Below are 25158 nucleotides of genomic sequence, written 5' to 3' on the forward strand. Positions count from 1 at the left end.
TCCAGTATTGTTAACATATTATATGAGTCGAAAGAAACATTTACATAGAGTTCTAAAACTAGGAAAACAATTATACTTGGTTTTAATTTTTCTGTGGTTCACGTGTGCTTGGCGAATCTTGCAGATGTGTTTTATGTTTGGAAGAATATGGGATAAATTCACCCGCATTTCTTCATCCAGCATTTTTAAACTGACACGTTTCACTGGTTTGATATTGGTCCTCACAGATTACCCTGCTTCGCAATAATATGTGGTTGAAAGCTGCAACAAAACCACAAGAACCCGTTTAGCAAGATGCGGAAAATCTTCAAGTGAAATCCAAAATCTGTCTAAATCACCTCTTTGGTATTTTAACTTCAAGTTTCTGTCATTTTTAATCTCTGCCAATTCTTCTTCTTCTGCTATGGAAAGTCCACTAACTTCAGATGACAGAAATGGATTTCTTATTCAGTCATAAGCATTGTGTTCAGATCTGGGAAGTAACTTTCGAGTTTACCTGTGAGTAATGCCAGATAGTTGTAAATTGAATAATTTATTTCGTTCTTCGAATCCGAGTAAGATGTATGTCTATAAAATATGTAGTTATTTCTAAATGTATTTAAAAGATTGTGGAATAAAAAATTATCATGTAAAATTATTATTTTTGGGAAATCTACGTACAAAGGAAAAAAATGGCAGAGAACTTTTCCATTCATACTATGCTAAGAATTCTCCCTTTAAGGACTGTCCACACTTTCTTTCCTGTTTAAACAGGATAAGAATTGAAGAATTTTTTTGAAAAAAGAACAATAGTCAGGAGAAACAAAAATAACTATCTGACATGGGTATTTGTGACACTTCAAGTATAAAATTCATCATGCCATTTCTTAAGGTGTTGTAGAAACTTAAAAAAAACTGAAGTACATTTATAACTTAAAATTCCTCATAGAAATACATGTGTAAATATAGGTAACTGTGGACAATGGTTGTTTTAAGAAAAAATACCTTGTTGTGGCTGAAGTGTGCCTTTCCTTTAATCTTCTTTTTCTTTATGATATCCTGTTTCTTCTTCTTTCGTTGCTTACATTTCTTCAATGGGGTTATTTCTATATCAAGATGACTCCATAACTAATATAACAATTCACGTGCTAAAGTATTTTTCTTTGAGGTGACTTTTGTTGCGTACATAAGAAGCAGTAATGCTAATCTACTACAGTTTAAAATTGTATGGATAAATGTTTCAAGATGATATAAATGGGATATTTATAAATGTTACCATCGTCCTGGCTGGACAATGATTATTAAAAAAAAGTCATTGGACTATGGTTGTTTTATAAAAACCACTGAAAATTTTCACTCCTATAACATAGACCTATGATGTTTTTTTTCCCCCCTGACAATTAATTCAGTAGATGGCCGCTACAATACGCTTAATATCTCAAATTTGCATTTTTTGAACTGTGATTCTTTTTTTAAAAAACTCTTCAATTATACTGCAAGTTATTTTGCTTTCTGCAATTAAAGAACAACGCTGTAGTATTTTCTCTTAATTCTATGCAGTGTGCCAGGAGTACTCATCCCTCGTCTATGTAAAAGAAGGAGTGACGGTTTTAATCCCCGACTACAAGCCCGAGAAAGTATCACAGTGTGAGAAAGGAAATACACTCATCATCGGAGGAGTCAAAGCAAAACCGAAGGAATTTCCTCATATGGTAAGTGAAAAGCACCTTTATTTCCCATAGCCTGAGATAATATAGCACCACATCTATCACCAATTGCGCTATATTTTACAGAATGTTTACTTTAACCCTCATTACCCATTTTTGACTTACGCCACTTCTGCTCTGAACGGCTCAATTAAGACCAAGTGAACACAGTGGCAACTCGTTATATTTTTTTTATGTAGGATATGATATTGACGACTGATGACCAAGACAGAAACTAATATTAATAATAATATAATATTAGTAATAATAATAATAATAATAATACTAATACTAATAATAATAATACTAGTAACAATAATAATAATAATAATAATAATAATAATAATAATAATAATAATAATTATTATTATTATTATTATTATTATTATTATTATTATTATTAATATTTGTGTGCTGAACAACAGCCAGAGGCCATAATAATAATAATAATAATAATAATAATAATAATAATAATAATAATAATAATAATAATAATAATAATAATAGAGCACGCAAAATCAATATAAGTAGGTCTATGTTAGTTTTTGACTCACCATTCTGGATTTGGCAATTTATTAGTAGTGAAGTTCGATTCTCGTCCCCTTTTTAGTTGCGAAGATGGCTCCTAAGCCGTTGTACTGCCCGATATTTACCGATGTTCTGTCGTACGTTTGCGCAATTAATTTCTTGCTGCAGTTAAATTCTTCTAAATGATCAAAAACAACTTCAGATATTCTTTCGGCTGTCGTGTCATCTGAAAGTTCTGTTAATTCTTTATTTATTATAGTTTATTTTATTTATTTTTATGTAATTTTGTTTTTTATTTATTTTATTTTTTATATTATATCATTTTAAGTTATTTATTACTTCGTTTATTCTATTATTTTAAAATGACCAATGAACTGCATTTAAGGAGGCTATAAGGGTACTTGAAAATTCTTATTGTAGTCTCTGACAGGGTCTCCACCACCCAGAAAGAAGTGTCATAGTATTAGGATACGCTGTCATATCCTCAAACGTGGTTAAGTCAAGCCGTACCCCGCCCTCAACATCCTCCCCTGTCCGCTAACTTCACTGCTACTGGGTGTTCATTTCAAAGTGTGTCATGACGTCACTGTTGTTGGGTCACCGATTTGAAGCGAGTTTCAGCTTAAATGTTAGAGAAGTTGCCTATTATTTAAGGCGTTCTTCAATCTGAACTTGAGAACGTGTACGGTATAACTTGAACGTCGTAGCAACAGATGGCGGTCTGTACGGTCTGTGTGCTACCATAACCTCTTTCGAACTGTGTTTTGCGCCGGCAAGTCGTACGCAGGGTATTTGTTATCATCGGTTGCGTACGGTAACATTCCACAACACAAATCAAATGCTCCGTGTCCATGTTAACCGTCGAAGTTAATGTAAACAAATACGTAAGTAATCGTCTTAACCCTCTCCCCATATCCCGACAGTACGTATTTCCAAACAGTTCACATTCCTGCCACTACTGGCGTTACCGTACGTATCGGCACGTACTCTTCAGAATGAACGCCGTACTTGCTAGCCAACTTCTCTGCCTCTTAGATTATACACCTGAGCTGCGGAAGTGTAGGAAGATTGAATTCTCTAGGCTCATCAGCTAGCCACATGAAGGCATACAGCGAGCCAAGACACATTTTGAACTGAACACCCAGTAGAAATACGGTTTGCTGTAAGACATTTGGATGGTTCCTCGGAAATTATTTCTGAGCTGTGCGGTGGCGACAACTCACGACAGAAAGTGGAAGCTTAAAGGAAATTAATACATCGGGACGCATTGAAAATCAAAATCTGTAATTAAAATGTTTTCTATCCTCAGAGGCACGAAATTAAACTGTAGGATCATCCTCATATCCTTCATGCAGGAATCGCCACTGAGTGAACATGTACAGTAGTGGCAAAAAAAAAAAAAAGCCGGACCGACCCTTGTAGTTGATTTCAGAGCCTTGTTCACTCCAGAGCACGATAGACTGGTAACTAAGACTTTCGTGGTTCGAATCCTGCCTGGGAAGGAAACTTTTTTTTTTTGTTTCTTATTCCAATTTATTCCTAATACTTTTCGATTGCAGCGATATTTTACTACTTAATTAACTTATTATTCCCAGAACATGAATTTTACCAGCAATCGAAAAGTATTGGGAATAAATTTAAATAAGAAACAAAAAAAAGTTTCCTTCCCAGGCAGGATTCGAACCACGAAAGTCTTAGTTACCAGTCTATCGTGCTCTGGAGTGAACAAGGCTCTGAAATCAGCTACGAGGGTCGGTCCGGTTTTTTTTTTGCCACTACTGTACACGCTATGGAAGGAAATTGGTTGCTGTTCAGTAAATCCCGCCTCGGAATAGTTCGGGAATCATCGTTCGTATAAGCGCGTGCGTCTTACGTAGAGAGATTCGAAGCCCGGTCTTTGTAACGAGAAGAAAGAGCTCTATCGCTAACCATAAAGGCTCCGTAAGGAATATGTCGTTACGTGACAAACAGATACGTCGCTGCTACGACTTCATCCTCGGTCCTCGATGCTTAATATTTCCCCGAGTGAATCTTTCGTTAACCCGAACGACACAGACAATTCACGCTAAAGGAGAGCGATCATTTTCCTTGTTAAAGGATGTATAATAAAATAAAATACAACAAAATGCATGCATACCTACATAAACTGACCTCTGGATGTAGAGGCCTACATGTACAGATACGAAATTAAAATTTGAAGCGAGTCTTGATCGGAATCCATCGGTATGTAGGCAACAATTTCGCACGATTGTCCACAAGTAGCATATAGGCTATACAGGAACTCTTGCACATGCACAGACTGTTGTAAGCGAAATTTATACAATAATGGAGCTCCAAATTTTACTTCCGTATCTGTACACATGACAAACTTGTCTATTAATGAATTGATATCACTGTTTCAGGCTTCGATTGGATTTGGCGAGAAGAGCGACATCACGTGGGCGTGTGGCGGAAGTCTCATTAGTGACAGATTCGTGCTCACCGCTGCTCATTGCCTCGCATCTCGGGACTGGTGAGTGATTTTGTAACCATCTTTCGTCAGCGACGCCCATCATTGCAATTTGTAGCAATCATATACTTTCAAAAACAGAGTCTGATTCTGTAGAGCATTTTGAATCTATACCTCACGACATGACTAACCAACTAAGACCAGAAACGCAAGAATTCAACCCATCAGTACAATTTATTTATTATTTATTTATTTATTTAATGCAGGGCTGTAGAGTTTATCTTTAGCCGTGATAATGGCAACATGCAATAGTGTGAGACAAGTAAACAAATATACAAATAAATAAACACACATTGGGAAGAGTACAAAAATAGTTCATCTCAGCAAGAATAATGCAATATATTTATATTTGGATGGCCATCATCTTCTCTCTTGCTTCCCAGTACTTCTCTACCAGTGCTCTACAATGATTCTTGTTTATTCTTTCATGGGAGAAATGTGGACAACAATTGAATTGGTATTAAATTAGATAAAATTATGAAGGAAACTCCTTGAAGCAAAAGTTTGTTTTTATTCAACGGTAAGACAAAGTGAAATTAAGCTGTTCTCGGCACTAGTTTTCTACATCTGACGTAAGAGTTGGACAAACCACATTTTTCGGAGTATTGGAGAACAGATCTCACTGTGAAAATTGAATATTAAAAATTAGTTGAGGTTGCTCGATACACTTTTAGCCATCGTCCCAAAGTTACATTAAATAACAATAGTTTATAACCATAGCCTACATACATACATACATACATACATACATACATACATACATACATACATACATACATACATACATACATACATACATACATACATACATACATACAGTACATACATACAGTACAGTACAGTACAGTACATACATACATACATACATACATACATACATACATACATACATACATACATACATACATACATACATACATACGAGTAAATTTAATAGAAGACACACATATAGCTATACCTACGAGCAGTGGAGTGCGGCTGCATCTCTAAAATGTTGGCACATATAATAAACCAGTTCTAATTGTGTAGCTACTAATTTACCATGAACACCACTGAAAATCGGACGCGTCAACCCATACGTGCACGGTAGGAGTGGGGTAGAAGACGCAGTTTTCGTAGTCGGTAAGACTAAGAAACGAGACTGCATTAATGGAATCCAGTGTAGGGGAGAAGTGGGTACAGTAAGACAGGGAGAACAGTGAGACATTTTTTATCAGATGATAAATTTTGATGTTGAGATGCTGGTTACAGTGGAGTTGTATGTTGCATGAGTAAAGTAACAGTATTTTCATACTCGATTTGATTCTAGTTATAAAGGCGAGTGATGAAAAAATAATTCGTAATTTTTCACTCTAGAACTAAAATTTTGGCTTGTGTTTAATGAAAATTATATTGGATATACAAATGAGATATAAATATGAATGTTTTGTTACCTAATACTATGGTATTTGAGATTATGTTTGGCAAAGTTTCGTCTTTCTTGTTTTAATTTTGAAGTGATGGCGTCACTTTTAATCGAACTATGCGTAAAGGGAACAGTGAGACATGCCATTGAAGGGTACACTGAGACGTCTCACTGTTCCCTTGTACCAATGATTTGCAAAAACAAACTGTAATTATACTATATTTACCAGTAACTAGCATTAAAATGAACATATTAGTAACCAATTTAGGAACTGTAGCTTAAAATAATGGATAAATTACATTTTAATGGTTTCATAAATAAAAAATTATTCACAAAATTTAAGAAAATGTTAAAAAATAATAAAGAATTATATTAAATTCTTATAATCATAAGCTTTGTTGTCACCAAAAATTCATTTCATTTTTTCACAAAAGTTTGAAATGTCCTGGAAAATTCACTTTTCCAAATGTTCCAGATGTTTCAATGGTTTCGAAGTCAGACATCAAAATGATTCTAAATAAGCCTACAGAACATGTCAAGATAAAGAGACAGCAAGTTTTTGTTTTCTTTTGAAATAAATGAAAATCATTTCAATGTCCGTTAATAGACATTGTGGTGTCTCACTGTACCCTCCTAATGGGAACAGTGAGACATTTGCATTTTTTTTGACAAGCACGTATTGTATTTTATGTCCTTCATCTATTAACATTTTTGTTTATGTATTATTATACTCCATGTTTTAATGTCTATTTCTATTGCACTTGATTTAAAAAATACTTGAATTATCACTTGCATACATATGTCTTAATATTTTGTGTCTCACTGTACCCACTACTCCCCTACCTAATAATCTTGGAAGTTTATCGATAAATTTCTAACTTGTATATGATAGAATACTTCTGAATATGGTTCACTGATGAATATTTCTGAAAGGTGGACAGCTGGGTATGTGTTCTCTTATAATATTTCACTTTGATGTGTTAACAGGGGTCTGGCCAAGTGGGTGCGCGTAGGTGACCTGAATTTGAGGAGGACGGACGATGAAACTAAAACCCAGGAATATGGGATTGCTGAAATGTTCCGTCATCCGAACTACTCTTCTCCGGCACATTACAACGACATTGCACTTATAAAACTGGACAAAAAAGTCAAATTCGACGGATACGTGCGACCCGCCTGCCTACATGTGGAGCAAGATATTCCCACTCTGCCACCGGAAGCAATTGGATGGGGCCTTACAGACTGGAGTAAGTCGTGAAAAACTGTTTTCCTTTTTCAATATACTCCGGATTTCAAATTATGGTAACACTTTCATATTTTTATTATTAAGTAAATATCCTGAGAAACGAACATGATACACTTCATTTGATAGTCAAACTTTCGATGTTCTCAAGTCCTAAGTCTCGGAAAACTTATTATTTTTGTTGCCTTGGGAAACATTGCTGAAAATGGCAACTCCGCAACGTAAGTCGTTTTGCTTTCTGCAGCTAGCGAAAACAAATTTAGTAACAGTGGTACAAAAATTGTTTCGTAGACATTTTCGAGTTGACCATCACATTGGTGGATTGGACGTGCTACCGCCGTTAATCTGGCCTATCACCCTTAGCCTCCCGGTCACCAGACTTGATACCATGTGAGCTCTCTTTGAGAGTATGTAAAGATGCAATTTACGTGCCACCTCTACTCCAGGACCTTGAAGATGTAAGACATCGGATCATTGCATCCACACACAGAGATATGTTGCGGAATGTGTGACAAAAAATATGACTATCGTGTTGATGTAGGTGTGCCTTGTAACGAGGGTCTGTTTATAGCGTGCCAATAAAAAAACTTGGGGTGTTTCTTAAACAAATTCTATGCAGCAAGTTATTGTATCATAAATATTAAGGTCTAATAGTAATCATACGAAAGTGTTACACATTGTTTAAAAATTATGGTAGCTCATATGACTAATTTGCAATACAAAAATAATAATTAAATGTGACACTAAACTTAAAGCATGTCAATTCATATCGAAAAGTAAAGACGCCGTTTTCTGTGTCGTCTTCCCTATTAGCATTATTATTGCGCACACCAAAAAAATTAAAGAAAAGTAAAGCACATTAAGACTCAAATGATTTTTGTCAACAGCTTATTGTAAGCTTTCCTAACATTTTCTTCCAATTGCAGTTGGTTCTAAAGGAAGCGATGATTTGATGAAAGTTGCTCTCAACTTCGTGGCCCCAGAGATCTGCAACGACACGTTCGCCCCCATGATAGGCGGCAGGAAGCTGAGGATGGGTGTAACTCCCGACTCCATGCTCTGTGTAGGAGACCTCAACGGAGGAAAGGACACCTGCAAGGTAAGGTATACAAAGGGTCTATTATTTACTCCGAATATTTGGTTTCTTATGCTCAGTTGACTGAACGGACGAGTTCCAATGGGACTTTTGGTGAACAAAGTTGATGCAGGGCAAGTTTGCTTTAGTATTTCTGTTTCTTCTGACACCATTCCGCTATTTCTTCATAATTCACAGGAATCGATATTAACAGTGCCTAACGTAACGGGAAATGAATTGAATTGAGTTAAATTTCGTGAGAGGGCACTATGACCTTTCAAGATCTATTGCTCTAATCCTCAAGCTAAGCACATTCCCAAACTCACACCGGCTGACTAAACTAAGGTTCGCTGCGTACCCAGGTTTCGAGCAGGCAACTCCACTCGTCCTTAGGCCAGACCTCCCTTGCGTCGCCAGCCGGCGTTCGGGGAATGCTATGGAATGATGTACAGGGACATTATTTTATTTTTACTAACATTTTAAATATTAACCTGGCTATACCTTTAGAGAACCGGAAACACCGTTCGATACCCCCTTCCACTACTGGAGTTCGATGATACTGGCGTAAAACACAAACAAATCACTTTACTAGGTATAGGAGGGAAGAAAAGTAGTTCATCCATTTACGTAAACTAGGAAATATCGCGATTTTGAGTTTGATAATTTTCATTAGGTTTTTGTTTAATCAAAATACAGTACAGTATTAACAGTGAGTGTTTTTACTCACGAACTGAGCTTTCCATACTGACGTATTCATTATGCAGTGTATATTATAGCTACTGTCTACAACACATTAGCGTACAATATAGAGAATGAAGTTAAATTGAAAAATAATCATAATATGGATATTTAAACACATTTTTGAAAATGGTGGCCGTTCATTTCCATACAGGCTTCAGTTCTTTTGTGCATATTATCGCACTATAGACTATTGCATCTAATTCCAAATACCAGTTTCGTCTTTCGTACTAGTAACTCATGTTGAAATAATTCTGTACCTACTCTATAAAAGAGTACCTTAATTACTGTAAATTCAATCTTCATTTCTGCCCGACCCGCACAGATAAAATTACTCAGACATGTTATCTACTGTCCGTCCAAGTGGTTATGCCGCAGGATCGTAGAAAGGGGGAAAATCACGTGATAGTTAATTACTTAACGAGGCCCTTTTATTTAAGTTATTTTAAACAGTTGTATAATATTACGTAAACGTCCAATTCCTAACATAAATTAATGTTTTCAGAAAAGAGCTAAGACAGCCCAGTTTTTACAGAGGGGCGAGCAGCAGCAGATGGGGGAAATCGGGATGCGACGTAGGCAAACAGACAGTACCTGTGCGAAAATATGATTCAATATTGAAAGCTCTTTCGTCACTGGAAAACGCGAACATATTTCTGGAACGTACTATACTCACTAACTCAGTGCTGTTTACTATATGCGGCCTTGGTTCTGTGTGGAGGACAGTTGGAACTTCATTAGTAGAAGGGGTGGGAGTGAAGTACATTCCAAAACTCAGGTACAATAAAAATTGAAGTAAAAATAAAATGATGTCCCTGCAGATGCTATAGGGAAACTGGAGAACCCAAATAAAAACCTAACTGCATCCTTGTCCGCCAGAAATGTACTAGGCCTACGCACAGGTCTGATCAGGATTAGAACGCGGACGCCTGCGTGACAGGTTGGTCTGGCCACTCAGCCACAGCAGAGGACAACGTAACGGGAAACAATTGCACCACATTGTCTGTTCTCTGTGAAATCCTATGGCGAAGGTTGCATGGAGCAATTAATAGTAGGACTTTCATAATTGGTGCCAATAGAGTTGGAGTAAGCTATAATGCACCATCTATAAAACCCACAACCTAACTTCGATAATCCCTTTCTATTACTCAATAGAACTACTTTAAATATTTTAAAGCCATGTTGAAGCCGATAAGCAGTTGTATTAAATTGGGTTAAACACGGTCCGTCTATACTTATCTTTGGAACAAAATAATTAAAAATTATTTGTACATATTATTTAATAAGTTTAAACGTTTTAGACTCTACAGAGTCATCATTAGAAGTTATGCCGTAGAATACATAGGAGTTTGAATGTGCATTTATGTGATCTACCGTAGTATAAAACACTAGTAAGTCTAAACAAGTTACAAACATTAGTTATAAAATACCATTATAAAATCTTACGTGATTAAAATTTAAAATACTATAAAAAATTAATCAAATGTTTGTGTCAGCTGCTGCATCAGTATAATGTTAAAACGAAGATGAAACTACAGGTTGTTGAACAGTCTGTGAAAGGGGATCACATAATTCCAGTGCAGTGTCTGATGCGTAGAATAAACGCAACTGCAAACAATGAAGACTGTAAGATATGCAAATCATATGGTATGCGAACAATAACAGGTTAAACAAACAAGTTACGGAATACAATGGTACAATATAAAGAAAAAAAGGGGTTATCAATAAATGCTTAGAAACCATTAAGTAGTGTATAAGCCTGAATGAACATAAACTAAAGTACAATCGTATTTCAGACTTCGTTAAGCGAAATATGGACGTAAGCGCACGAAACAGTTGCTGTAATAAGTTTAAATATATGTATATGTGTACACTACTTAGTGGTTTCTAAGCATGTGTTAATAACCCCCTTTTTCTTCATATTGTACCTTTGTATTTCGTAACTTGTGTATTTAACCTGTTATTGTTCGCATACCATATGATTTGCATATCTATATGATACAATTCTCATATAGTGTTCATTGTTTGCAGTTGTGTTTATTCTACGCCCAAGACTGCACTGGAATTATGTGATCCCCTCTCACAGACTGTTCAACAACCTGTAGTTTCATCTTCGTTTTAACATTATACTGATGCAACAGCTCACACAAGCATTTTATTGATTTTTATATTTTAAATTTTTATCACATAAGATTTTATAATGGTATTTTATAACTAATGTTTGTAACTTGTTTAGTCTTACTAGTGTTATACTCGTATACTGCATTAGATCACATAAATGCAAATTCAAACTTTTATGAATTCTACGGCATAACTTCTGATGATGACTCTGTAGAGTCGAAAATGTTTAAACTTATTAAATAATATGTACAAATAACTTTTAGTTATTTTGTTCCAAAGATAAGCATAGACGGACCTTGTTTAATCCAATTTACTTTAAATATGGCAACAAAGATACTGACTAGGTCATTTTGTCTGAAGAGGCCCTGTAAGTGGCAACATAAGTTATCGGTAACTTATACTGTATGTATTTATTCACACTGCAAATGGGTATAAAAGTTTGAATTTGCATTTATGTGATCTACTGTAGTATACGAGTATAACAGTAGTAAGACTAAACAAGTTACAAACATTAGTTATAAAATACCATTATAAAATCTTATGTGATAAAAATTTAAAATATATAAATCAATAAAATGCTTGTGTGAACTGTTGCATCAGTATAATGTTAAAACGAAACAAAACTATATGTAGTTACTTCTATGAAATCAAATACATTTAAAAAATAGAAAAATTGTCCTGCATTTATAGAGTAATGACCTGACACAGATGAGGTACCTATATAAACTTCTGCTGTCAAGTCTTTCACGTACCCTATCATGCACCATTCAATCATGCTGTAGCGAAATTATAATCTTAAGCCTTAATATTGTTCAGATATAGTATATTACTTAATCATTTTATTAGATTTGAATATACTTGAAAAAAGAATAACCACACATAGCATATATAATTTTGAACTTACAGTCCTTCACGAGAACACATATTATGTCGAAGAGAAATTAAAAAATAATAACTGTGCATCGGCCGGGAATCGAACCCGGGCCGCCCGCGTGGCAGGCGAGCATTCTACCACTGAACCACCGATGCTGACGATAAGTAACCTGTATAGCTTTACTATTCAATATAATGCATAATACAAATCCGAGTCTCGAAAGTTGTACAGAGAGAAAACCTTCCTTTAAAGTTTAAATTTATTGGCAATTTCATCCATCCAAACGTGCCCCTTCGGAGTAATACGCCATACCTGTAGATCTTTTTGCTGACTAACGAGACGACCTACAAAGTACCGCAAAATGATGATTATTATTACTGTTATAATTAGTTTTGTTATTAGACCTATTATTATTATTATTATTATTATTATTATTATTATTATTATTATTGATGGAGAAATGGTAGAATGTCGGAAGTATAAACGGAGTACCTCGCAAAAATCTAGTACCCAGAATTTATTTATCTTTATCATGTTACATTTTAAATCATTAACAATCTGTTTCATACATAGAGTGATTTAATGCCTACCATAGCCAGCGGTCTAACTCAAAAGTACGTGCTACGCAGGTGATCCGAAGGTGCGCTTGACATAGATTCTAATTTATCTTAAATATAATTACCTAATTGACATTTTTAAGGATATTTGCCCCACATTTTAAAGTGAATGTCAGATAATATCATGGCGAATCATCGTTATCATCTTTCCAAAATACTACTTATCACTAATTCCACCGACGCTAGAGTATTTCGCAGTGAATATAAACCTCTAAATGTTCGCTTAGAACTGTCTACCACAGCCAAGTACAGTATATACATTTTATCTTTCCACGCTCGCATGCGAGACCAGAGACGGCAGAAGTAGTAGCTCGAGCTGCCATTCGAGACACGCATAATCGCTAATAAAACGGTCGTTTGTTATTGTGTGCAGTACTAAGTTGAGTTTGAGAACAGTTTCATTTCTCCTTTTGTGTTTGTTGCTTAAGTTATGCGATTTAATATATAGCAAAACTTTTCATTTACCGTAAATTAAAAAAAAAAAATCATATTCTCAATGTAATAAAGAGTTTCATGAAAGTTATCCTGAGATTGATCCACCTGAAGGGACTATAGTTCATTTTTATTTTAGAAAGTCTCTCGCCATTTGTGAACTACCACAAAGGACAAAGAGTACTTCGAGCACAGAAATATAATTACAAGTTCATTGAACCTTGGATTTTGTTTTGAAAAATGAGACTCCTACAAATACAGAACTGCATTTAGTTTAGATTAGTAGAAATATACCAGTTTTAGAGCGAGATAAGTAGGTCTATTACGAAACGTATAAGTGCTAATGAACTTAGTTTCATTTCGAATGTAAATGATGTTTTAGTAAAACAATTTTATTGACAAAGTTACATAATAATAGATGTAGGTATTCCAAGCCTCTTAAACACATCTCTCATGAAGAGAGTAGCAGTACCTCTTGCTTCTATCAGAAGTTCGATTACTTCAAGCTCTTTTAACCAGTAGTTCTAAGGAATGGTGGTTTTCTAGATATTTTTTTCTTCGTCTGCGAGCTGCTCCTCACTCGTGAATTAATTCAAAATTTCGGGATCAGTACTGGACAAGAAAAGAAGACGAAGGCATCATGTTTTAACAGAGAAAATTGGTGCTCGATTAGAACAATCGCCACGAAAATGTCTCACGAAGTTATCAAAACAGGGGTCAAGCGTAGGTCTACCTCACCACGTAATGTTACAAAATTACTAAAAACAACCAGAAATAGCCTAAATTTCGGAAGCAGAGCTGCAATGAGTGAATTAAAATGTGTTTAGACGCTACAACTCTTGCCTCGCAGCAAATGGAGAACACTTTCAACATCGTCTTTAAAAATGTAAGCATTTCTTTTAGCACTTTCATAATTTCAAATTGCAAAAAACTGTCCTTTCTACGGTTTATCCCTCGTGTTCTAGATTCATGTCACAACCGAGAGCTCAGCACGCATTGTGTAGCTGCCCTGTGTACTCTACGTCCGTGAGCGTGGAAAGATAAAATATATGCACTATACAATATTACTATATAGTTTGCTTTGTGTTCAGGTTAGGTTAGAGATTATGCCAGAATTTTGTGTAGTCCTGTTGTTGCGGTAGGTATGTTTTTGCATAGCAGTAGAAACATAGGAATAGTTTTCCATTTCAGCAGAATCTATGACGCCACTTATTCTATACACACGAAGTTTGTAAGCATAAGCGTAAGTTTAATTACAAGAAACGATAATTTCCTACCAACTAGTACTAAAATTATTTTTTTTTATCCACGATCGTTTAATCACGTCTACTTATCCACGGCAATCAGTTTTAAATTTACTGAAAAAAAAAATGACACATTAACATGCAATCAACTTCTCATATCTATCGCCTTTTCTTTTTAGAAATGCAATTGAATTAGTATATGTATATATGTATTTGATATTGACGTTTGTTTTCATGGGCATCACACACCGCAACATGGAATAATATGATGAAAGAGTAATGGAACGGAGAAAAATTCTCTCCGGCGCCGGGATTTGAACCCGGGTTTTCAGCTCTACGTGCTGACGCTTTATAAACTAAGCCACACAGGATTCCACCTCGGCGTCGGAAGAATCGTCTCACTTTCAAGTTCCAACTCTTGGGTTCCCTCTAGTGGCCGCCCTCTGCACTACGTCATAGATATCTATGAACCTAGGACCGAAGTCCACACATGTGCTGAGGTGCACTAGTAATGAGTGACTAGTTGGCCGGGATCCGACGGAATAAGCGCCGTCTTAAATCACGAAGTGATTTACGCATATCATATATGTTATTATAATGTACCGAAGTACATATGATATTTCCATGCAGATATTCTGCGTCATCATACGATGAAAGAGTAATGGAACGGAGAAAAATTCTCTCCGGCGCCGGGATTTGAACCCGGGTTTTCAGCTCTACGTGCTGACGCTTTATCCACTAAGCCACACCGGATTCCACCTCGGCGTCGGGAGAATCGTCTCACTTTTAAGTTCCAACTCTTGGGTTCCCTCTAGTGGCCGCCCTCTGCACTACGTCATAGATATCTATGAACCTAGGACCGAAGTCCACACATGTGCTGAGGTGCACTCGTTATGAGTGACTAGTTGGCCGGGATCCGACGGAATAAGCGACGTCTTAAATCACGAACTGATTTACGCATATCATATCCTGTATATTATTATAATGTACCGAAGTACATATGATATTTCCATGCAGATATTCTGCGTCATCATACAATGAAAGAGTAATGGAACGGAGAAAAGTTCTCTCCGATTATTTAACGATGTTGTATCAACTGCTAGGTTATTTTGCATCGATGGGATTGGTGATAGCGAAATGGTATTTGGTGAGATGAGGCCGGAGATTACCTGACATTCGCCTTAAGGTTGGGAAAAATCTCGGAAAAATCAAACCAGGTTATAAGCCCAAGTGGGAATCGAACCCGTGCCCGAGCGCAACTCTGGATCGATAGGCAAGCGCCTTAGCCGACTGTGCTGCTCCGGTGACTATTTTATACTTAGTGGATACTATAAAAATATATAAATATTACGAAAATATGAATCTATAATAACATGAAACCACCGATGATGATGATGATAATGATAATAATAATAATAATAATAATAATAATAATAATATTCGAATAATATGCGTAATAATAATATGTTTAATGAACATCTGAAACGGAAAATAATACTTATCACTTTCATCACTGGATTTTCTGCGTATGTGTTCACTAAAACAAAATACCGAAAAGACAAAATGCAGAAGTACAGTAGAAACGAGACTACAACTTTCCGCCATAAAACCAGATTGCAGGCTTAAAAAGAAAATACATTCGTCCCACTGAACAGAATTATTGAGATATTAGCTTTCACTTGTCTGTTAATTATTAAATACTAATAAAATATTACAAGGATTCCGCAGTTACATTTTAGCTTAAAAGGGGTTTCGCGGTGAAAAACGTTTGAGAAACACTGCCAGAGGGGAAAGAGTTTACGGATGTGTATACATGACAACCGTAATCGCGATTAGGTCGATAATCTCAAGTAGAGACTGTAGTCTACCACTGGTATTAGTGTTTAGTTACGGGAAATGATGAGTAGGACATAATTTGTTTTGTGAGGGGATAGCCTATACAGTCGCTTGTCCATGGCTGATCTTGCTCCGTAGCTGACGAAAGAAATCCTGAAAAGGCCGATGTGTTGAACGTAGGGTAGTAGGCACATGCGGTACCCAGGACCTCCCACTCTCCCCCTCTGCGTCTCGACCCGCAAAGAAACAGCTCAGGAAGCGAGACATGGGCAGTACTTGTGTGACATGATTTTCGGATAGTCTTTCATCATACACAAAGCAACGAAGAAAATAATATAGTCAGACATGGCAAGTCGATTACTCACTTGGCTTTCGGTGAGATCCGTGGAAAGTGTCAGTGGGCCGCCACAAGATCCGAAGCGTCGTCCACTCTCGAGTAATATCAACCACTGTCTAGTGTACTAGACTGTGATATCAGCACCACAGTCCTAGCATGCACAGAAACACCAGAACTGTGATAACACTCGTAAGATTTACATCCAGTATAGCCGAGCACGTCGTATTCACGGCGTGGGAGTAGTTGAGGATGCCCACTGTTGCCTAAGGGACTCGAGGTGATTATCAACCACAGTCTAATATATACTATGTATGTATTAGACGGTGATATCAGCACCACAGTATAGTATATACAGTGTTTCTGTACATTCACTCTATATACCGACTATGATACCATCTCGATTAGGCGCACCCTTTTTTCACAAAATCTGTCACTACTGACCAAGTATATCTTCCCTGACGCTAGTAAGCACTGTATATTGGCAATAGCAATTTTAGGCTACGCGTAGTATACGCAAGAGATAAAAATTATACAAATGATGCAAATTTGTTGTTACATTTGAAGTCGTTTTTTTCATACGTTACCTAGCTTGGAAATTTCTCTATCTAATGAGACTAAATTTAATATAATCAATAATGTGGGAGGAACTGGACTTTCAGTTCTCGTCCGATCACCGAAATCAAGCGACTTTCAGCGTCTTCAGTACTTGGATGGGTGACTGGTTGGGAACACCACCAATGCCTTTGTTGTTTTGCTGACAGTTAAATTTTGTGTACTTCTTCAAATAACGGTGTTTTAATAGTGTGAAATCTTAGTCTTCACTGTACCACCCCACCTGTCTGTTATGTTTTTCAGCGGCGATCTTTGGCAAGAGAGCGGGAGACTATTCCATCAATTTAGCTGTTACCCCGTTATTCTTAAATTAAATATATGGTAACTTTAGAGGTGTAACACAATTTTAGCACGCGAAATCGATCTAGTTCTCAATGAAATTATGTTCTATGAATTAAATGAAACTAATTAATCCCCAGTTCTCAAGAAAAATACTTATAAATAGTTGCTGGAATAGCCTCCATATGTCCAATGCTATTTTTTTAAAAGTAGAATCCTCTATACAACTTTGGAAGTTGTCTTGGATTCGTAAAAGACATTCCTCCAAATGCTGTTCGCCCCTGTTTTTCTTTAACATGTCAAGTCTTGTACAATCATGGACAAAAAGAAGATTGACCGGCTAGAATATTTCTAACTGTAAGTTGAAGAATCGCGCATGACCTGTTCAGAACACTTGGACCGTTTAACATGTTCATTTGCTGATTTCTTTAATTTATTATTTTACGACGCTTCATCAACTTCTATCACGTCGTTAGAATGACCAAAACATGAACGTGACAGCAAATGACGAGGTGGCCAAATGGTTAAGCTAAGAGACAGCTCGTGTAAAGAATTGGGTTCGGTTCGAGCCTTGGCATGGCCTTTAACCTAATTCAGTGTCATTTTTTTCCAGTGTTTTGCGCCTGTCTTACTCAATATTTCCAACAGTACGACAATACGAGTATGTTAGGAGCCAAGCGATTTATAGCACACGTATAAGAGAGAGAGAGAGAGTGGGTGAGTGAGTGGGTTAGTGAGTGAGTGGGTGGGTGGGTGAGAATGAGAGTGTGTGAGAGAGAGAGTGAGAGAGAGAGAGTGAGAGAGTGAGTGCGAGTGCGAGTGCGAGTGCGAGTACGAGAGAGAGAGACAGAGACCTGCAAGAGAGCGATGCTTAACGATATCTGAGATCGGTTTTACCGAATGCGCTTCGTGTGTAATCGCTCATGCTCGGGTTTGGCCTGCGCTCGCTCGAGCTCGCCCGGGGGATCGCTCCCCTGTCGGAACGAGCGCTCGCTTCAACCACTGTACGCGAAGCAGTTGCTACAGTACTACGTAGTGCAGCATTAGTAAAAATCGAATGAATTCATTTGATTATCAAAACCATTCGATATAATAGAAATATTCACAATATCACTCGATTATTCATTGATTTTGCTTACCACCACAACAAGCCGTATGAAGTTATACAAAATATGTACTCGCATAACAGAATATGTTCCATTTTAAGATAATGATAAGAGCTTCGAGTTCAGAATCATATGACGCAAAAATAGAATGATAAGCTTCGAATGTTCTGTGTGGTTGTTGCGTACTGACTCTTCTAACAGCCCCAGTATCTGACCCTGATCTTCATTAAATTAAACACCTGACCTACATGGCGATAAGAAAAAAGAGCGCATGAGTAATCAACATACTGCAATGTTATTGAACAATTCATTCATGCATTCGAATGATTTAATCCTACAATGGAATAATCATAGAAATCATTCGATTGTTTTCAACAATTATATATTTTAGTGGAAATTTAATTAATTACACATTTTTCTTTGTTTAGATTGAAAGAGCCTGAAATTATTTTCTGTATAAATATATTTCATTCCTACTCAGTTTAACATTTAACTTCAAAAACAAACTGAGACACAAATTTAATCGTAATAATATTGCAAATGCAAATGAAATGTTTGGTTATATTACTATAAAATGTATATAAAACCGAGAAATTACATTTAATACGTGATAACTAAAAATGTCTATCGAAGTATGAAATGCAAATAATAAACTAGTAGCGATATATTTTGTTTCATCTCGAACGTAATATGAACTTTACTCATATTAACTTGGGAATATTTTTATTTTTTATTTTAGTAGGTTATTTTACGACGCTTTATCAACAGCTTAGGTTACTTAGCGTCTGAATGAAATGAAGGTGATAATGCCGGTGAAATGAGTCTGGGGTCCAGCACCGAAAGTTACCCAGCATTTGCTCGTACTGGGTTGAGGGAAAACGCCGGAAAAAACGTTAACCAGGTAACTTGCCCCGACCGGGATTCGAACCCGGGCCACCTGGTTTCTCGCTGACCGTTACTCCATAGGTGTGGACAATCCTATGTACTTTAAGGTATTCTTATCCCTTACTTCTCCGAATTTAGTCCAAGCAGAGCTAGTAACTGCTTTCCCTTTTTTTCCACTACTCTGACTGCTGATTTAACTTTATTTTCGGCATATACTTTTGACATCGTGTCTTGTAATCTTTTACCATCAACAGAGACGGTGTCCGAGCCTCTGCTTGAGATCGACGTCGATACTACTGAATCATCTTCAACATTCGTTTTGATGAAACGTACTGATTAGACAAGCCTACAATTCACCTACTGCTTACTGCTACCGGAAGAGCACTCATGAACACCGAGCGCTCGTCCTCAGACCCGATCGCTCGGTGTGTTGCCTTACTTCGTGATTTATCGGAAATATTCGTAGATGGTCGTTATTCATTCCGTCAGTGCCTTCCTGGACTGATAACGATATCCCGCGCTCGCTCTCTTGCAGGTCTCTGGAGAGAGAGAGAGAGAATCGATATAATATATTTCATTCTAGCCACACGAGATGTTGCATCATACACATAATATAGTGTGAATGAAACAAATGAGTTGATTCACCATGCTTCATAATGACTGAGCACAGTATAATTTTTTTTCGTTCATCTCTTTGTTTAGTTATTTCTTTGCTTATCTGTTTATTTGTTTGATTATTAATTTTTTAGCTTATTTCTTTATTTGTATGTTTATTTATTTGCCTGCTTATTTGTTTATTATTTATTCATGTATTAATTTTGTTTATTTATTCATTCATTGTGTGGGAAAAGGACGAGCCGTATCGGAAGCAGGTCGCGTCGTTGTCATCATTTTGTTGTTAAATTACAGACCTACCAACTTTCATGCATAATGCATGAGTCATCCACAATTAGTTGAAGACTTCCGCTCTCTTGCATTGACATGATAATCTCCGAGATTTAGAGTCGATCCTATAACTTTTGTATTTAATGTTATGTTTTCATACAATTGTTATTTTTTCATTTGGTTATTTTTACAATGTTGTATCAACTACTAAGTTATTTAACGTTCTTGGGATTGGCGATAGCGAGATGATGTTTGGCGAGATGAGGCAGAGGATTCGCCTTGGAGTTGGGGAAAACGTCGGAAAAAACCCAACCAGGTAACCAGCTCAAACGGGGATCGAACCCGCACCCGAACGCAATTTATTATTATTATTATTATTATTATTATTATTATTATTATTATTATTATTATTATTATTGTTGTTGTTGTTGTAAAGAATATCTCCTACTAGATTCCCATCTCCCGCATTTTATCTCTCGTAGGTTGGCAGGTTTGATGTTACATGCGCTTTACGATTGTCAAGAATGATATCCGACGTTTTGTTCACTATTTAGTCAATATGACTGAGCTTAGTCTCACTATATTACTAGTAATGCATTTTTTATTTATGCAATGAATACCACTACAATTATCCATCGGCTTACGAATTCGTTTACCTGACTGATGATGTCACCTATTTGATATGTAGGCCTATCAAATATTTCCTACAAAAAAAAAAAAAAAAAGAAAAAAAGAAAAAGAAAAGAAAAAAAAAAGTAAAGACTACTTCAGTAGAATCTTATTCGAATCTAACACACACACAATGTATCAATTAACAGTTTCACCCTCTACCACGGAGCTACTGTCATCCTCTGAGGAGTTTAGGGCTGAGAGGAATGCGGTTCCGACTAGTCTATCGCGGTACAGGAGTGGGAGGGAACAGTGACATCGCCAGTCTGGAAGGAAGAACAGTCATACTGAAAACATTCGCCCAATTTACGAGACCAGTATGCCTATTAGTTTTCTAACGTATTTTTGGCGAGATAGAGACACAACCATTCGTACTTACGTGTTCAGAGAAGGAAAGTATAGTAGAAAATGTTATTTATTTATTTAGTCTATTATTTATTTATTCTGGTGAAGTTAAGGCCATCACACCATCAGAAATCAAATACAATAAAATAAATAAACATAAAAATCATAATAAAACTACAATAATATAAATGAAAAGAAGAATCATACTATAAAATTTAGTGATTAGTAGAATTGAATTAAATTTGTAATCAATTAAAAAAAAATAAAATAATAATAATAATAATAATAATAATAATAAATATTAAACTCCCCCCCATTGAGAGTAGCCCTTACGGACTCAGTATATCCTCAAAAAAATTATTATACATATGTAAACATAGATATTAAGTTTTAAAAAAGGGAAACAAAGAAAAGGGCATGAAAATTACAATTGCTATTAATGTGGCACCATGTGATTAATTAGGATTTTGCAGGATTTTTTTGACACAATTATCACAATGTCATCCCTCAGAGATGTTGGCAGAGCAAACTGCAGTCGAAATTCTTCGAAAAAAGCTGGTGTAGTCCCTCGAGCACCTATGAGCAAGCCGAATACCTCAACGTGAATTAAGGCATATTTCAGCTTGAAATAGTTGACTATAGGCTCATAGATCGACTTCTTCTCAAGGTGGACCTCGGCTGACTGTTGACATCCTACTTCAAAACGTATCGTGGGGTCCATAATGATGCCCTGTTTAGTGTCAGCATTGTACGCTAAAATATCTACTCGTCTCGTTGGCCTATTTTCCACAGCATCTTTTCTAAAAAATGACTTGTAACGGTGAAATATTTAATATGAGTAATTCATATAATATTAACATAGCTAACATCAGGGAGATGTTTGAGCAAAAAATGCAACAATATCTATACTAATAATAAATCTGTAGCCGAAATTTTTCTGGTAATTTTCGATTTTCCAAAAATAATTGGTCCTAACATATATAATTAACCACCCTGAAACCGAAAATCGCTTTTTTGAAATTTTTCTTTGTATGTATGTCTGTCTGTATGTTTGTTACCTTTTCACGCAATAATGGCTGAACGGATTTCGATGAAAATTGGAAAATAAATTAAGTTCGTTGTAACTTAGATTTTAGGCTATATGGCATTCAAAATACATTATTTAAAAGGGGGGTTATAAGGGGGCCTGAATTAAATAAATCGAAATATCTCGCTTATTATTGATTTTTGTGAAAAATGTTACATAACAAAAGTTTCTTTAAAAATAATTTGCGATAAGTTTTATTTCTTGAAAAATTTTGATAGGACTGATATTTAATGAGATAAATGAGTTTCAAAATTAAAATAACTGCCATCTAAGGCCGTATAATGAATTAAAAAACAAATGACTACGTCTATAAGGGGCCTTGGACAGCAACAATCGAAATCTATTAAACTCAGCCTACAGACAATGTTTCTGTGTTTGTATGAAGTAATATCAGAAGCTAAATTAACCGATTTGTATAATTAATTATTATTTCACCATTGGAAAGTGTAGTTTCTCTAGATGGACATAATGCTATAATGTTATTACAGTAACGTCTGAGTAAATCGAGGACAGGTAGATTAAAATAGCTTCTTATGCACAGAAAATTTGATAGGCTATTTTGTACATTCGTTTTCTGTATTTCTTAAAATAATATTTATGTACACTCATTTTAATCTCAGAGAATTAACGAACAACGAGAGTGTATTGATTTAGTATGCAGTAATAGTACGTTAGCTTAGCATTCCATTATTTTATAATTCAAATTTTAACTATGCTCAATTGAATCGTGTTAAAATACATAAAATATATATGCAATAAATGCAAAGCAAAAAAAAAATTGGGTAATGAGCGAAGCAGATTATCTTGCGCTGTTGTAAAAGTTGTTCCCTGGATCAAACGTCCTATTTTAATTATGTAATTACTTTATATTTATTTCTAAGAGGTGCAGCGGAGCGCTCGGGCACGACTAGTATTTAATATATTTATAACAAAATCACATAGGCCTAGGTAAACAATATGTATATGGGTCATTCCATGAGATGAGGGACATAAAGACAAAATTTTATATTTAATCCAAGAAACTGTTCTTTTGCATTAAAAAGTTCTCCAATACATTGACTTTATATAGCACAATATAATTTTAATTTTGGCGCCATAATTTGTTTTTTCCCAGCAAGCAAAGTCGACATGGCCGCTACAGAGGGTTTCTGGCAAGATTACGTCATTTGATTTTAGGACATATCTATCAGAATATTTAATTCCATGAAGTTAGTGCTATATTACCTTTGAAAGTAATTGTTTCAGTGCCTGTATGTAGTAACAATGAGTGGAAATATAATCTATTAAAGTAGTTATCCACTATTAAAAGAAATATTAGTTTATGTAACGTTTGTTACAAAAATATCAACTTTATTTTATAATTAGAAAACTGTTTTATATTTTAAAATGAAACTTTGTATTATCTTACTTCCTCATTTAAGCTACATAAAGACTAGACATTCTGATTTTTCAAAAGAATATTTTTATATAAATTCTGTGTAACAAACGTTACATTAAATAGTAACAAACGTTACATAACAATGTGGTAACGTTTGTTACACAAAAAATAATAAGATAATCAGATGTAATATTTGAAATTATTGATTAATGGCCTGTGTTTGGTAGGCCTATAATTAAAATAAGACGTGTTTTAGTACGTTTTCATGTTTGACGGGTCATATATGCATTTCAGTATGAAAAAAAAACTCCAAAATCTGCTGCTGAGAGAATGCGTGAGTACACAGCTAGAATGGACACAGAAAAAACTCAAGAGAGACTAGAAAAGTGTCGTAATATTATGAGGAACCTTAGGAAAAAGCCAAAATCAAAATCGGAAAAATCTGCAGAAAGAGAAGCCACTAGGAACCGAATACAAGAATATCGTAGAAGACAAAAAGCAGGAGTTTTAAGTTCACGTATTTTGAAAGACGGTTCTTCAGGAAGTCTTCCTTATTAGAGTGCAAATTCTTTTGGAAAGGCTATAAAAAGAGCACAAAGAAACCTTCCAAGGAGCCCTCGTAAACAAACAGCCGTAGTAAGAAAGCTTGCCGAATCATTTAATCTATTAGTATAGCCAGCAAAACATTCCACATCTTCTAGATTGTCTATTACTGCAGATACTATGCAAATGGTGAAGGATTTTTATGAATGTGACGATGTTTCCCGCCACCTCCCTGGAAAAAAAGATTTTATATAATACGTGAGGATGGAAAGAAAGAATATCATTTGTGTAGTGTATACACACTTTTTCAAGAGCGGAATTCAAATTAAAGATTGGTCTAAGCGGAATTCAAATTAAAGATTGATCTAAAAAATGTTGTGAAATGCGACCGAAACATGTCAGGTTGGTCTCTGATAAGGATCAGATAATTTGCTGCTGCCCTTACTGTGAAAATACGCAGTTAATGATTTCAGCAGCGCCCTGAAAAACAAGTGAAAAACCAAAAACCATCCAGGAGCTTCTGAAAGAAACAGTTTGTCAATCTGAAAATAACGGTATGAAAAGAGTTGCCAAGAATGTGGAGATATTGAATCCACGCTGATTACAAAAATTGATGATGACTGTGATGAGGTTCACATCAAGCAATGGGAAGATGGCCATCTGGTTCAAAAAGATATGTCTATAAATGAATTCTCCACTTATTTCAAGAATCAGCTAACTCAACT

General features: G+C 35.7%; 1 protein-coding gene and 1 non-coding gene across 5 annotated transcripts in view; one reads left to right on the forward strand and one right to left on the reverse strand.

Annotated features, from left to right (window-relative positions):
* Positions 1–25158, forward strand: part of LOC138698002 (venom protease-like) — a 79724-nt gene that overhangs the window by 26625 nt on the left and 27941 nt on the right. For 3 of the 4 annotated variants that reach the window (XM_069823675.1, XM_069823674.1, XM_069823673.1), the window contains exons 3-6: positions 1540–1691; positions 4616–4725; positions 7115–7374; positions 8297–8469. In XM_069823675.1, the coding sequence (XP_069679776.1) occupies positions 1540–1691; positions 4616–4725; positions 7115–7374; positions 8297–8469 (695 nt within the window). Of the gene's footprint in view, positions 1–1539; positions 1692–4615; positions 4726–7114; positions 7375–8296; positions 8470–20652; positions 20945–25158 lie in introns of those variants that run through there. The other variant, XM_069823672.1, reaches the window with a different exon arrangement.
* Positions 12263–12333, reverse strand: TRNAG-GCC (transfer RNA glycine (anticodon GCC)). Its single transcript has one exon. It is a non-coding gene; the product is annotated as a tRNA-Gly (tRNA).

The sequence above is a fragment of the Periplaneta americana genome, chromosome 4 (genome assembly GCF_040183065.1).
Source record: "Periplaneta americana isolate PAMFEO1 chromosome 4, P.americana_PAMFEO1_priV1, whole genome shotgun sequence".
Lineage (NCBI taxonomy): Eukaryota > Metazoa > Arthropoda > Insecta > Blattodea > Blattidae > Periplaneta > Periplaneta americana.